The 16,367-nt window shown below is 36.4% G+C and overlaps 1 protein-coding gene across 2 annotated transcripts in view; it reads left to right on the forward strand.

Moving 5' to 3' along the window:
- LOC133995312 (astrotactin-2-like) overlaps nucleotides 1-16,367 on the forward strand; it is a 287,008-nt gene that overhangs the window by 155,777 nt on the left and 114,864 nt on the right. For both annotated transcript variants that reach the window (XM_062434657.1, XM_062434658.1), the window contains exons 8-10: nucleotides 6,531-6,615; nucleotides 7,562-7,636; nucleotides 10,397-10,534. In XM_062434657.1, the coding sequence (XP_062290641.1) occupies nucleotides 6,531-6,615; nucleotides 7,562-7,636; nucleotides 10,397-10,534 (298 nt within the window). The remainder of the gene's footprint in view (nucleotides 1-6,530; nucleotides 6,616-7,561; nucleotides 7,637-10,396; nucleotides 10,535-16,367) is intronic.

A 16,367-nucleotide genomic window follows, 5' to 3' on the forward strand; every position in this document is an offset into this window, starting at 1 on the left:
TTTTACACATAGTGGCATTTCTACTGCCAATTTAATCCAAACATGCCCATGTTTCATGAGGAGAACATATTGTGTTGACACATGTACTGAAAATCAACACATTCACTGTAGACATTTAACCAATTCACAGTCATCAGTTTGTCCCAACATGTACACTCATATACAAACAAACAAACTATCTTTGTCAAATTTCTTTGTGCTTTATGATCACAAGTTGGTGTTTCCACACCATTTATATCATATACCTCCATCCTGCTTCAATGTCATGGTTGACTGCCACTATTGACTACTAGTGTATCACTGTGCCTGGATAATCAATCCACTCTGCCTTCACCTTCACTCCCTGACTCAACCGTTTCCCTTATCTTGGTAGGAGCATTGAGGTTAGTGGATGAATTGTATGATGCAGCTGTTCCATTTGCTTGATATTTCATTATAATTGCACTTGGAACATGGGCCATCTTTGTAACAGGTGATGTGATAACAGCATGGTATTGTAGTAATTTATCAGAATGTGATAAAAATGTAAATGGGTAGAAAAAACAATGCACCATTGAATGCATTTCTGTTATGTATAATAACATTGTCACTATGTAAAAGGTTATTATAACATAGTTTAAAAAATATGAAATACTTATAACTGATGATGTAGCCAGTACATGTGATGATTCAACTTAACATATGTTATTATGAGTTATTATATTATTAGTCAATCCATCTTATCTCATAAAGTCATACGCCCTACTAAGGAAGAATAGATTACAGCCAGTACCTTTCCATTTATCATTATAGCTAACCTCATAAAGACCTGTGAACCTCCTTAGCTGCCTTTGTTTTCCTCATTTAAAATGATGACTCCCAGGCTTCTCCAGCCACACCTAATTGGAACTGAAACTGCTTGCGTGTTAGCATATACCCCTGCTTCATCCTTCCACTAAACACATACTGTACATGTATATTCACAGTCAGAAACACACACACACACAATATACACACATACTCTTATGAGAAAACACTTACAGTAGGATATGTTGAATATGCCCAAGGTCATCAGAATGCCATATCCCCATGTAAATTGTATAACAAGTGTACATATGCATCAGGACAACAATAATTAATGTATGTGCTCATACCATGAACCTTGAAAATCACCCACACAGTAACAGGAGACTGGTAATACAAAAGGAAGAGAAGAAAATACATAATTTGTGGTCTGAAGTGATTGCCACTTGGCTCTTAATTTGCCAAGTGGCAGTGGGATGGTAAAGGAGACTGCAAAGAAAAGAGAGTTGGAGATGGATACATAATAGTGGCTAATTGTACTTGCAATCTAGTATTGGTTTTTATACAGGATGGTACAATCCCAGTGTGCAGTATCAGGTTGTTTGTCTGAGTAGACACCAAGTTGGAATTTAACAGGAAAGGGGCTAGGTGAGCACAGTTAAATAATTGTTGTCATTAAATGGCCATAACCAATCACAGGTGATTACTTCTAAATTAGACTGACAACATGTTCAAATCAGTTAATCATAACTTTTAGCGTCAATTAATTAACCCATTGTACACACATGAACCGGGGGCCAGAAATACATTAAACATTCAGTTTGCTGTTGCAGTCTGCCCTGAACAAACACTTGATTTATTAAGGACGCATAAGGAGATAAGAATAACTCACAAGGCACAGTTTGGCGGTGGGATTTGTCACAGATTAGCAACAGCAGAACAGAAATCAGAATTATATGATGTGAAATACATTTTTTTTATTTAAAAAGAAATGAGATTGTAAAGCATGATGTTGCAACAAATGTGAGCAAACTGTACTCATAAAATAATAACAATTACTTAAGATAATTTAGGAAATGGAATGATGTTACAGCCCACATGAAGAAAATATAGCTCAAATAAATAAGTCAATAAGCTGCCACATCAGCAACTGGCCCTAACATTAAAACATAGCAGATGGAGAGCATTGATATGCTGGTGTCTCCCTATTTTAAGTTAACTGCAACCACACACACACTGTAAATATAAAATGAATGTAGTTGCCATAGTGCATTTGCAGTTGAGTGAAAATGAAGTTCAAGTTTAATGACCTCACAATATCAACTCCCTGTCCCCTCCTTTTGTGGTGTTTTTACTACTGGCTTTATCTTTTCAAGAAGCTGTTTTATTAACTAATTCAACACAACTACTACTCTTATTTTTTTGGGGGGTGCAATCACTTTTAGTTTCCAGCAATTGAGCTTTTTATAGAATGGCTACAGTCAATTTAAGTTTCTCAACCACAATTTTCCTTTTAGCACCCCCGCACTAGCTGAAGCAGCTTTTTAGTGGCAAAGAAACTGCACCACAAAAGTGATGCTTTCAAGTTGTGTAAAGGTTAGTTAATCCACAGAATGTGTAATCAACCAGGCATATCTTTGTCTCTTAAATACTTGATCCACCCTTAAATTCATTTGCATAAAGAAAAAGAGTCATACTTTGCTGATTACTTGCAAGGTTTGCCTCAGATTAAAGGCATTATGTGCTGCACCTCATCTGAAACAAGGTGTACAAGACTTTGTGAATGTGTCCCTCTGGACCCTGCAGGCCTACACACATATGGCAGTATAATAACGGAACATCTCTCTTGACAGTGCGTTTAGACTACTTTGTGTAATTATGTAGAAGTAATATTTAAATCAATTATACACACATAATTTGACTGTAAATAGTCCTTTCTGTCCATATTAATGTATTCAATTGCCAACATTTGTGTTGTTAATTACGTCTTTAAAGTCTAATCCTAAATGACACAAATGGCAACTTCTCAGGTTGGATGGAAATCTGTGACTGAATAAGAAACCAGTTGTAATTTGCAAAGTAGCATTTGATTATTAATATTGGGATATAGAATTGTCATTTATATATTTATAAATTCTGCACTGGCTTCACTTTTTAGACTGGAAGCTATCTGCTTGGTGTTGACAAGAAAGAATTTGTGTATACATATGTCTCAGATTTACTGGTAAATCACTTTTTTTTTCTGATGCATACACTGACTTACCGCTACATAACTGATTAATATAGGGTGAAAATATGATCATGATGTATCCATTTTAGTACAAATTGTAGGTATAAAAGACAAAAATTGTAAAATAATTAGGGTCATCATAGTGCACTGTATAATTTAGGGAGATTAGCATTACTTTCCATGATTAGTATTACTTTGCATCTGTTGTACGTTTGTATGATCTTCACATTCAAACCAACCAGTATTTTGTCCAAATACAAATAGTTGTTGGGGGCATCACAGGAATGCATTACATGAGAGTCTGCAAGTGTAGCATCCAACTCTGTCACTGCCCCTTGTTTCCAGAGGTGCTATGCCAGCAGTTCATGCAGCAAAGACACACTGCTAATGCAGGTATTGGTTAGCTTTTTGTTTTGAGTGTATTATCAGATCCAAAGAAATAATGCTGGCCATGTTGTATTAGATGTTTTTTTTTCTTTAATTAAGTACAAGCTGAATATAAAAATTGTCAGCAGCAGTCAGTCTGGTCATTGGTGGTTGTGGATGCAGCCTCCTCTGTTCTTCCCTTCCAGATTATCAGAGGAGCAGTCATACATTATCACCAGGCAATTCCAGTTATCTATGTTTATCTTCCCCCAAAACATAGTGGGCCACTATTGTAAACCTAACCACTAGTAATGATATAAAAATGCCAATCCCAGGGAAACTAAAAATGGAAAATTAGGAGAGAAATGTCGGCATTTTCAACTTGAACCTTTTAAAAATTCCCTCTTTTTGTTACTATCCTATCCCACCTCTGCAGCTCAGTCGGGAAACACTGCCCAGGGAAACACAAAGAGGGAATTTCATTCTAAAAAGACTGTAAAGTATCCACTTGGTTTGAGTAACTCAGACTGCCAAAGGTTCATATTAGCTTCAAATTAACTTTTTAATATATTTTTGGAATGCAGATATTTTCCACCATCACTTACACTAAAAGCATATTAGAAGTGGATGTTTTAATGACTAATCAGAATCAGAACAACTTCATTGATCCCTGCAGGGACGCTGCTTGTATAATTGCTCAATTGCTCAACATGCAGTTAGGAAAGTAAATAAGCAAAAAGGTAAAAACTGTGATAAAATGAAACAGTTATAATGATAAATACACAGTAAGTGTTCAGAATAAAATATACAAATGCAAATTTGCAAAAATTAATGTGCAGTATGGACAAAAGAGCACAAATGGAATAGTGCAAAGTAAATTAACAGTAATTTAACAATAAATGAATCGTAATGTGCTAAGCTAAACTCAATGAAATGTCGGTCAACAGTAAATTAACAGTAGTTTAACAGCAGAGCACTGAGCGGCAGAGAGTGATATGCAAAAATGTAATATAAATAAGCAGTAGTGGCCGTAGATTGTGGTAGCTGAAAAAATGGTTAAACTTTGGCCTAAAGGGGAGGAATTGTATCTGCATGGCTTCATCTGGCTCTCATTGCAGCAGCACTGAGTCTCTGGCTGAAGGTGCTTCTTTGGCTAACCAGAACACTGTCCAGAGGGTGGGAGACTTTGTCCATGATGGAGAAGAGTTTTTACAACATCCTCCTCTCCCTGACTACATACAAAGGGTCTAGATACACCCTCAAGACTGAGCTGGCTTTCTGAATCAGTTTGTTGAGTCTGTTGGTGTTGGCCACCCTCAGGCTTCTGCTTCAGCAGACCACAGCGTGGCAAATGGTGCTCAACAAACAAAAAACAGACTCAGAAAGCAACCGCTGCATGGTGCCACAGAGATTGAATGACCGGAGCCTCCGTAGGAAAAATTCTGGCCCTTCCTGTAGAACAGCAGGAATGATATCAGCTAGAAAATCTGTTTCAGAGCACTATGGTAGCCGAGTGGTAACTGCACATGCCACACAATAGCAATGTCCCTGGTTTGACTCCGACAAGGGACCTTTGTTGCATGTCATTCCCCTCTCTCTGTGTTTCCTGTTGGCCTCTATACCAAATACTTTCAAATAAAGGCAACAATTGCCAAAAGGATTATACATACATACATCCACACACATACATATATAGACGTAAATCTCTTCAATGTAGATATGGGAGGCTGACAATTGTTATAAGACATATTTTCTGTGTCTTGTGATCCATTAATTGATACTATTATTTTGTATTTGTCTAAAACTAAAAAAAACTAAAAATAACACAAAAAAGTTCTGTGATTAGATTATGAAAATAATGTGTTGTCATGGATGCAACAATTTTTCAGTAATCTCCCAATTGTGTGTGGAGCCTTTTCAAGAGCTCTTGCTCTCCAAGACGTAAAGCCACATGAAACAGCCATAAAGAAAATCAAAAGCATCTCTTTGACTGCATCCTGGTTGTGCATCACTCCATGAGTGATTCTTGAGCCTATAAACTCAACCAGTAAATTATTAAATACTAGGTGATAAAATGTGAATGGTGTTGCCTGGGTGACCATTACACTATTTTCCAGTGTTATACCTCGATATAGGTCAACAGACAGCAGACTGTACCATTTATTTTGGGAACAGTGTCAATAAAAAGGCTGCTAAATCTATCAATGACCTAAAATTTCACAAATGCACCCATTCCTTAAAAGGCATTATACGTGCAGTGTGCTCTATTTTTATTTACCATGCATGACACTGTCAAGCAGTTCTGTCATCATATTATGTATACACTTGACCCATAATGAACCAACAGAATAGTTATTGGTTTATTTGATATTTATTATGGGTAACAGTACAGGAGACCACAAACATTATTTGATTTACAGTAAATACAAAAGGTATATTTCTTCTGTTTATTTGTGTTTCTAATAAATGGGCATCCATTTAAAACTATCCTAAATTACTCGAGAGAAAGAAATATAGTTATACTATGTATATCTTAACTGAGGTTCATCAGATGTTTAGTCTATTCAGAAAACTACAGATGCTTTATCTATAATGTATTATGTATCATGCAATACTGTCAATTGACAAGCTTAATGCATTACAGAAAGCACTGGGTGGTTTTAAATTTAATAACTTTATGATTGAAGCAGGAGTTGGCAAAATCTCAAGGCCCTAGTTGCACAATAGAAACAATTTTCACAGTTCAGTGCTGACTGATTATGTTGTCTGATGTTAAGCCATTACATATAACAACACGGGCTGTCATAATGTTTAAACAAGTGATTTAGCACTGTGTCCACAGTATTCCAGCAAAAAAAATATGTAGTGGAATCATGCAACATGCAACTAACATGATATTGTGCAAAATGTTCATGACAAGTCAGTGTTGGAGACAATCAAAGTGGCTTAATTGGCTGACCTTTTTTTTTAAGTTGTTTGTTTTGTTTTTTTTACTGGTAAGGAGTAGCAGGAAAATTTTGTAGCATAATGATTATTTGATATATCTGTAATGAATGAGCTTTTCAGGGTCACTTACATGGTTATTTATTCAGCTACTGACAATAAATTAATACCAGCCACTGTGTCCCTTCTTTTTTCTCTTGTGTCGCAGGAGAATGCAGCTGTCATGAGGGTTATTCCCCTGATCCTGTCCATAAACACCTCTGTGTCCGCAGCGACTGGGGTCGCAACGAAGGGTAAGCAGTCCTGCCTGCTCTTTCCATGCATATTTACAAACTCACTGGGACTTAATTGACCTTACAGGGTGGTCTCACAGTCCCTACTCCCAACTGCATTAGCACACAATATTAACTTTACATTTAATAAAGGTGAATTGTTCACTGTGATGGATTAGCTATCCCAGGCAAGTTTCAGGTCTCTGGAAGTTGATCTCGAGAGTATAACATTGAATTCTTATGGGGTAGAAAATGTAAAAACTCACTGTATGCTTTTAGAAATGGTCACCTGTAATGTAAAATGTAAGCAATTTGTAGCTAATGGGCTAAAACATGCAAATGTACCTGTACGGTCCTTTAACTTGAGAAAGTAGAGTAAGAAGTAAGAAGGCAGGAGGAGAGGTAATGAAACAAAACAGCAGTGGGAGGCCAAAGAGTGAAAGTTGCAGATATAGAACACAAAAAGAAATTGAAATTGACATAATATGGAGGGAAAGGTAAGTCGAATGGGCCATGATCCGAACTCTGACCTTGTTTGACAATTAGCTGGCTTGCCCAATCATTGGTTCATTTAAAAAGAACCTGCATTGTTATTCAACACCACCTGTCATTTGCTGGATTCAGTCCAGTCACAGATCAAATTCCCATTCATTGTTTCATGGGAATAGTGGATTACAAGAGGGTAATCTTATCCATATGAAAACAGATCTTTTGACAAATTGATGTTAGTAATGACTTTGTGTGTCATTAATAATTAGTATATGCTCTGTACACAAAATGCACAACTTCAACATTATTATGGTTATGTACATAAATAATATCAAAATAATTATGTGTCTGTACATATTACATAAATAAAATGTAATGTAATTGTAATTATGACATTTTTAAATCACTGTTTTCATATGTTCATGTGCTTTATATATGTCTTTGTTCTGGTGTTCCCTCTTCTGTATCCTCTGTGAAGTCCTTGGCCGTATGCTAACTTGGAAAAAGGCTATGACCTAGTTACGGGAGAGCAGGCCCCAGAGAGGATCTTCAGGTGAGTCCTTCACTTCTGGTACATCCCCCGATTGCATGACTTCTGCTGGCCATCTGTGACTCTCTGGACACACAATGGGATGATGGTGCTGTTGTTGGCGTGTGTGTGTGGGTGTGTGTGTGTGTGTGTGTGTGTGTGCATGTGTGTGATGGAGCATACAGATGAGCAGCTTGCAGATTCACATAAACACAGTTGGATGGACACACATACAATTCTTGCTGGGTTTGGAGTCTTACCCATGGGTTCTGGTGTGGAGAAATAGCCCAAGGGGTAACCCTGGAATAACTCCTTTCAAATGCTTTTACTGCCATTTTTGTTACACTTCTCAATCTTGATGGGATCATTGTGTCATACATTTTTCAAGACGTGCAAGACTCAAAGGACCCTTTCAGTTTCTCCCAGCTGTGCTTTATAAAAGGTTTCATTGTCCTATTTTTATTATGTTATTTTAAATGTGTATTTTATGTTTCTGGAGTTTTTCTTCTTTTCCCCTCTTGTCCCCTATACCACATCAGCCTCACCTAATGCACTACACATACTTTCGGACATAGTTTTTTATCTATTAATTGTTTTAAGCAAACCAAATGCTCAATCATTTTTATGATTAGTATCATGGATACAGGAGGGTAAACCTGTACCAAATATTTTACCTAGCTTCTTTGGCACTTGTTACCTAGCTGAAGATCCCCTCCAGACATATTTTAAAATGTATAGAACTACTCATCTTGAAATGATAATTTGTGTCTAATACAGTATAATATTTCCACAATATATCTTTAATATGATATCTACTCCTTCTCTGACATTGCAAAATCCAGAATCGATGAATATGCTTTTTTTTTTTTTTTTCATTTCAAAAGTTGAGCTGTTAGACACATGTCTCCCAGTCCACTGAATAGGTTATTGGGCCACAGCTGGCTCCAAACTAGTTGTGATGTCACAAATCATGCTCATCGGTACGCCTTTTCTTTTGCAAGATCATAGATTTGACCTACAGTATGTGGAATTTAGGGACAATGGGTCATGTTTATTATTTAATTAATTCATTAGGCTTTTCATTAAAAGTTAGTAAAAAAGAGTACTTTGAGTGTATGTACAGTACAGTGTATGTAACAACTTACACTGTACTGTACTTTAGGATTTTCTGCTTGCCACTGCTCCTCTGTATAGACAGGAAGAGTTCTGTGTCACAGTAATCGTGCCTCTCTTCTTACTGACCCTGCAGAGTTAGTTTCTCAATGTGAGTCCACTTTAAAAAACAAGAAACTAAATCCACAATCTTTCTTCTTCACATGAATACATTCAGATTTTCTTTGCCTGTTAAAAACAGTATGTTGGAGATTGGACTTGGACAGTGTTGGTACACCGATACATTGTGCCACAGACAGACTTACACAGATAGCAGATAAAGTGAGTAAAGATGCAGCAACTGAGTGTAAACCCTCACTGGGTTCCTTTTGGGAGGTTTCTATATCTGTTCTGTAAAGGAGACGACAGGAGAAAAGACCGCATTGCTCCTCAGCTGGACAGTGTTACTGTCAGTCATATGACAGTGAAAAGAGCAGCTTATTTCATTTTATTTGGTTTCATAGATAGAGAGCTTTGTCGAAAAACAATTCTGCTTTTTCTTGATGCTAGGAACAGTGAGAAAAACATCATGTGTTATGAAGGCGTGATAACTATAGAAAGAGTGGTTAGATTAAATGATAATTAAATGTAATTATGTAAAGATTAACAATAAACACATTGAAAACAAGTTTGCTGTGAAAAGTCAGGTAGTGAGGGATGGTCAGAATTACAGTAATTTATTCAGATCTTCTTATTCTAGCCAACGTACTGATTCTATTAGCATTTTGTACAAATTGAAAGTTTTTTTAATGCTGATGTTTGGCAGTCCAGAGACCAGGATGTTTGAATAATATGGTCTTATAACTACAAAGGCACTATTGATAGGTTAGCAATACTTAACAATGTTTAAAAAATGCTTCTTTTATAATATATTTAATGTGTGATGCAAAGTGAGAGTTTGATTAAATATGTTGTCAAGATTTTTGACAAGCACATTCAAGCGTGGTTTCTAGATTCAAAAGGACTTTGTGGTTTTGTCCCGCATCTGCTCAGATGCATTTAAAGCACACAATGCAGAGCACAGGTGTGTTCTGTGCTATTTGTGAGGCCCTACCAGGTGCTGTTATTCCCAAGTGGCAAGTCTAAACCTCCTGCAGGGTGTCCTCCTGAGGATATTAATCTTCACTTCACTCAGGAGAAACATTTCTGGCAAAACTAAATTATTTTACACCACCTTGAACAATAGGCATCAGCACACATGACACACACACAAAGCACTGGGGTGCAGTGGATATTACTTTCTAAGGGAAGGAAAATAGATTTTAAAATCATAAAAACCCATGCCAGCACAGCGACTTCTAATTTCTCCAAATCCAATTCTGTTTCCAACTGTGTTTTGCTGCTGACACAAGATTGACATCATTATGGCAATTATTTAGTAGTAACACCACAATGCCCATACACTCCATATATATTTGTAAAGTGTGCCAGCACCAAATAATACATTTTGCTGTCTTTCTGTCAGGCCCTCACCACCTATTTCTTACTGTTTAAAGCCAACATTTCCCAGTGTACTCATTCCTGCCATGATATCATTACAATGTGTACTATATGGCTTGTTTGTCATAACAAAATGTGATAATGTGATGTTAGTTTGACTGACATTTATGTCTTGTGGTTGTGCCAACACAGATCATTCTACAGTCTGGGCCAAGGGTTGTGGCTTCCAGTCAGCAAGAGCTTTGTGGTGCCGCCAGTGGAACTGTCAATCAATCCCATCGCCAGCTGTAAGACAGACGTGTTGGTTACAGAAGATCCAGGGGAGGTCAGGTCAGTCTGACTCAACTCAGAGCGCCACACTATTAGGGCAGGGTATTGTTAAGAACCTCACGATTCAATTCGATTTCGATTCTTTAGGTCACAATTCCATTGGATATCGATTCAGTAATAAGTATAAATACACAAATAATTCATTAGAGTACCTTTTGTTAATTTTAAAATAATTATTTATTTTCATGCCCATATGAACTCAATGAGACTGACAGCAAGTAGCATGTTGGCGGCATTGTCGGTGACAATTGCCGGTACTTTCTCCGTTAATCCCCATTCATTTATTGCCTCCGTCAACAAGTTTGCTTCGGTTGCCATTAGGCATGGGCCAGTATGAGATTCTGACGGTATGATAACCTTAGGCAAAAATATCACGGTTTCACGGTATTATGATTACATGTGTTATTTTCTTCTGTATTTAAAAACAAAAAAAGATTTCCATTGAACAGTCTTTTATTTTTAAACAATATATAGAACATGATGGAACATTAGTAAATATGTATTTAAAATATAAAATAAATAATAAAAAAATAAGTGCAGTCCTTTAACTGAGGCTAAACCTGCAACTCAAGTCACGACATAAATGAATTATTTTTAGTGAAATAAAACAACCTTCTTCCTCCAAGCCGTGGCCGTCTGTCTTTTTACAGTAGCCAAAGTATTCCCATACAGCCGACTTGGTTAGTTTAGACGGGGGTAAAAGTTCGTGGGGCTCGCCTCCTTCAGTCATCATACAGCCTGCAGAGCTACCTGCTTGTAACAGCAACCGGAGGTGCGCGGGGGGAGGGGTACTTTACGCTGCAGCTACACGCGACCTGAGGGACCTCCACTTTCTCTCTGATGAGACGTCACATTAAAAAAAAAAACCTGCTTGTACCGCAGGACGGAACATTTTAGTGGTTTTGAAACCATGACATTTTCATCCCGTGGTATACCTTGAAACCCGTAAGTGGCCCATGCATAGTTGCCATGTTGTTGTTGTTTGGTCGAGTGCGGCCTCCGTCCGTACAACACCAATCACACAAAGGTGTTGCTCACTGCGCCCCCACTGGCCAGGGGCTTGAATTGATTCAGAGGGTTTAATGAATCGATATTGAATTCGGAAAAAAAATATTGCAATGCATTGATGAATCGATATTTTTACCCACCCCTACACACTATTGAAAGTGATACTTTGTGAAACAGTTTCTGCTTTGCTGTCTGATCCATATAAGTGTCATCTCATACATACATACTTTTTTTTGTTGTCATGGCTGCCTTCTTACTGCTGTTTGTGTCAGTATAACAGACTTGAGTCACGGTGCAAATTTAATTTATCATGATTGACTTTACTCATTATGCTAAGTAGGCACCCTGATCCCTGCTGTAAGTAACTTTAATTTGCTTTATTAAACATAAAAGTACAAGTAAGAATTAAAGATGATGTTATTATTTGTACAACAATCAGATTTAATTGTGTTACTCAAAAAGTATCACAAACATTAAATCTGAATGTGCTTAAAAAACTAAAACAAAGTTATACAGCTCAAATGAAAAAAAAGACCCATCAAGTATTTAATCAGGTCGTTAAATCCTCAGAAGGTCTCAGGTTTAATGGACTAAAGTGACCAAGTGCAAAGCAGCATTATAAAGACTTAACCTTGGGCTATGCACACAGGGATCTGAATAACAAATTAAAACAGGAAAGTAGTCAACAAGGTTATGGATTTGGCAATCCCATATTACAATAAATACATATTGGCACCATAAAGCCTATGTTGTTTTCATATAACCAGCCAATGGACTCTGGCATGCATCAATGCAGCTGAACATCACACAACATGTCAGAGAATTAGCTACACATTGAAACAATCACCAATCTTTGGAAATCAGCTGACATCATCCTGAGAAGTGATATTCAGTTTGTAAACCAAGTTTACCCAAAAACAAATTTTCTAAAAAAAAAATTACATATAAATACATATATATCACATTTGTTTTACACCAAACAGCATTTTCCACTCAAAGCCGTCACTAAAAACACTATATTTCTTATCCACCCCTATGCCAGGGTAATGCTTACATTGTAAGTGGGGTTTTTTAATGTTCATTTGAAATTTGAAATGAAAAATGAAGTCAGCTGTCAAATACCCTCAGTTAAAAAAAGTTTTGATTTTCTCTTTTGTTATTAACTTTTTAGTTTAGCAGCGACACTATAGCATTGCTTTCTGATTTTCACATAGAAAGCAAGAGTCGACAGAAGCAATGTAGATGTATCCGGAGAATAAACATTGTGCTTGCAATCATAAATATGTTATGTTGCTGTTGAATCAAGCTGTCTCTGCCTTGGTCATTTTCGTCAACAGGAAAGTAGGTCAGGGGTACTGTTTTTTATTGTGAAGTCCACATATGAATTTCACAAAAGGTCAGGGTTGCAGGGTCTCTGTTATAATAGATCTTATCTAAGATTTTTTCATGTTTTGTCTACGTTGTGTGGTACACAGAAAATTGCTATATAAATCTGATTTGATATTAGTATTTATTTAGATATTTTTTTATTAGTTTGTTTTATGTCATAACTTTACATGGCCTCACTGTGAACACACAGGTTTTCATTTATTTGTCCATTTATCTATCAATTATCTGTTCTCTTCATCAAAATTGCTTTTTCATTTCAATCTTTTAGAACAATAGCTTCCTATTCACATTAGCAATAACACTCTCAAATCAGTAGGTGGGTTTCCATCCTCCGTTTTTATGCATGTGTTCAATTTGCATATAAAAGAAGTTGGAGTTTTTATGCTTGGCAGACGTGGAAAAGTTGTATCGATTAAAGTAAAATGCGACTGCATCACAGACTGCATATGCAAATAATGGAAACTGACTCCGTGAGTAAATCATAATGTACACAAAGCATATGACTCACTCATCACTCAAGCTTGCAGAGGTGAAAAACAACAGCAGACAAAACTGTATGAAACAAACATAAAGTCTGTATTTCCATTATATATATATATATATATATATTTTTTTTTTTTTTTTTTTTTTTTTTACATTGTTTTTCACTGTTTGAGGTTCTGCATAATTGTGTGCCTCAGTGTGACCTGTATATGTTGATCCTGGAATATAGTGCCACTTTACTGAAATTGTATTTGTATGTAATAAAACCCATGTATAGCAAATGCTCACTTAAGCTGACTGGTATATTCATCAAAATCTTCTATGCAGTCAGCACTTTTACGTGTGTTTGATACTAAATATTCAGAAAGCTAATTTGTGATTCAGCAGTCACATAATACTGAAGTCTTATGTCAAACCTGCATCATACAAAGTGTTGCAGCAATCTTTATTCATTACTGCAAAAATCCAAACTATGCACTGGCATTCTAAAATTGCCTCAGGAGCATTGAATTCCCAAGGCAATTGAACACATCTGCTTATTCTGACATAAATGGGATTACATTATTGTCTGTTCTATTAATTAGCCAAGGTATGTCATTTACTTTGAAAAATGGCTTGTGATCAGTGATGGTGAGCTAAAAACCTAAGACATATTTTAGAACAACAACATTTTAGAGCCATTTATCAGCTACATGTTGATCTGATCAAATTCTGAAAATTCTGATTGAAATGATGCAGGATTTCAGTCCCTTCATTTAGCTAGGAGGAGAAGCAATTATGTCAAAGCAATTACTTCTTTTGTGCATTTCTTTCTCTTGAATATCACTTAAGTGCAACCGTTGTGCCACTTACTGTAGCTTTTTTTTGTTTGCAGCCAAGGAACTCATTTTGGGTTACAGCAAAGTACAAATATTTGTCATTGAAAGGATGTGCCTTCATAAAAGTTGTCACTGTATGAAATTAAGCAAGTAGTCTTTTTAGAGCTGCCTCACTGTAGTAGCTCCATGTAGAAATTGCCATTTAGAGACATTTCTCTGAGTATTGCTCACTTCAAGTAATATGTTATATGGCAACAATGCATGTATTCATGTATATTTGCTTATAAACTATTGAAATAAATAGAAACAAAGTCATAACTCCATGTTAGGCTTGTCTGCCAATGTTCGTTGAACTGCTAAATGATTAATCAGTCTTAAACAACATCACACCAGGAAACAAATAAGCACTTTGAAAACATGAAGTAGGAATTACACTTTGTATGACAGATTAAAAGCTCATTTCAGGTGGAATACTAAGTTAATGCTCTGCATTTGGTTAATGATTAGTTCCTGTAACATAGGAGGATCTGTCAGATTGTCATGAATAATGCAGACAAGTCATTATCCAAAGCATTTTTGTGGAACATGGTCCCATGGGAGCTTATGGAGTTTCAGGCTGATGCTCTTTCCCAAAGTGTTTAAACAGGCATCGATGTAGTCAGTCAGTCATAATAGAAATGTTGTTGTGAGACACGGTGAAATGCACTGTACCTCTGGTTTGTAAAAGGATGGATTCCCATTTCCCTTCTGCCCCTCGGCTCTGACAAAAACCCATGAAGTGTATTCTACTGTATGTGAAAAACACTGAGTGAGTGAGTGTGTGTCAAGGTAAGTGTCAGCTTAACCAAGCTTAGTTTTTAACCAAAGATATTGTCACTTGTTGTCAACATTAACTGGTCTCACTCTGATTATGCTTGAATAAACCTGGTAAATAAGGTTGTTTTAAAAAAATGCAAAGCACATCTCTCAGTTTCCTGTAGTTGTGTATAGCCATGCCGAAAAGTTCAGTTATATTTGCCCATGTTTTGAGGATTTAACCCCTGTGATTTGTGCTTCTAACTGAGTGGAGATATATGGACTTTTATGTATTGTTGGTCCTTATAGCATTGAAAACATATTTCTGATTAGTCTAAGGATAAATCCACAGACCTTGCATTTGGATGTTTTCAGTGAAAACTATTTTTTATTGGATTTTTTTTTCTGTGTTCAATTCAAATTTGTTTCTGGAGCTTACGCAAATTTGGACAGAAAAAGCACTGTTGCCTCAGATAAGCAGAGTCAAGGCAACCTTGACCACAGGTAATCATGTTTTGTTTGTTTTTGTTTGGTTGTTTTTTTGTTTGGTTTTTTCAGGTTACTCTTTCATTCCTTGAAACAAAATGAATCACAATTTGGATCTAAAATACTGTTGTGGGAAGGTTTGGTGTATCCATCCTGATTTTGTTAACCAGTACATGCAAATTTCAGTTTCCTGCTCCACAGGGGTGAGGGTGCAGAGTTTATTAGAGGATAAGGCCTGTTTGAAATAAACAAAATGCCTTGCTGAATACACTCGGACGATACCTCCATAATCTCTGACATTGAAAACCAGATTCCTTAGAGGCAAACTCAGTGAATGTGCATACTATTCTGTAAGATGTGTTTAAATGTAGAAAATGTAAAAAGGATAAAGTGAGTCATAGTAATACAAGCAGATCATCTATTTTTGCAGTGTTCAGCTTTTAGCTCTGTGTTATATGAAAATAATTATTTAAGAATTGAGACATCCAATACATTCTATACACACTGTATTTGAGATCACGCTTTGTACAGTATATACATAATTTAATTGATAGTCATAAATTATTTGTTTCTGTGAATTTTCCTTGTCTGGTGAATGCAAAGTCATAAACTCACAAACTGGTGAATACACCAAGATAACTAGCTTCCAGGAATGGCACTGTGGATACAGTACTTTTGGTTCAAAGTAAAAATTCACACACTTTATAAAGTTTCATTTAACAACCAAACCAGCTACAGAATGCAAAGCATGAAATATGTTGTATTGTTTTGCTGTGTTTAATGTTTGGTCTTGATCAATAACTGCGTCAATGTTGGAATTCAGGCTGAGCCTTTTTATTGTGTTGGTGATGCAG

Source organism: Scomber scombrus, chromosome 15 (genome assembly GCF_963691925.1).
Source record: "Scomber scombrus chromosome 15, fScoSco1.1, whole genome shotgun sequence".
NCBI classification, from domain to species: Eukaryota; Metazoa; Chordata; class Actinopteri; order Scombriformes; family Scombridae; genus Scomber; species Scomber scombrus.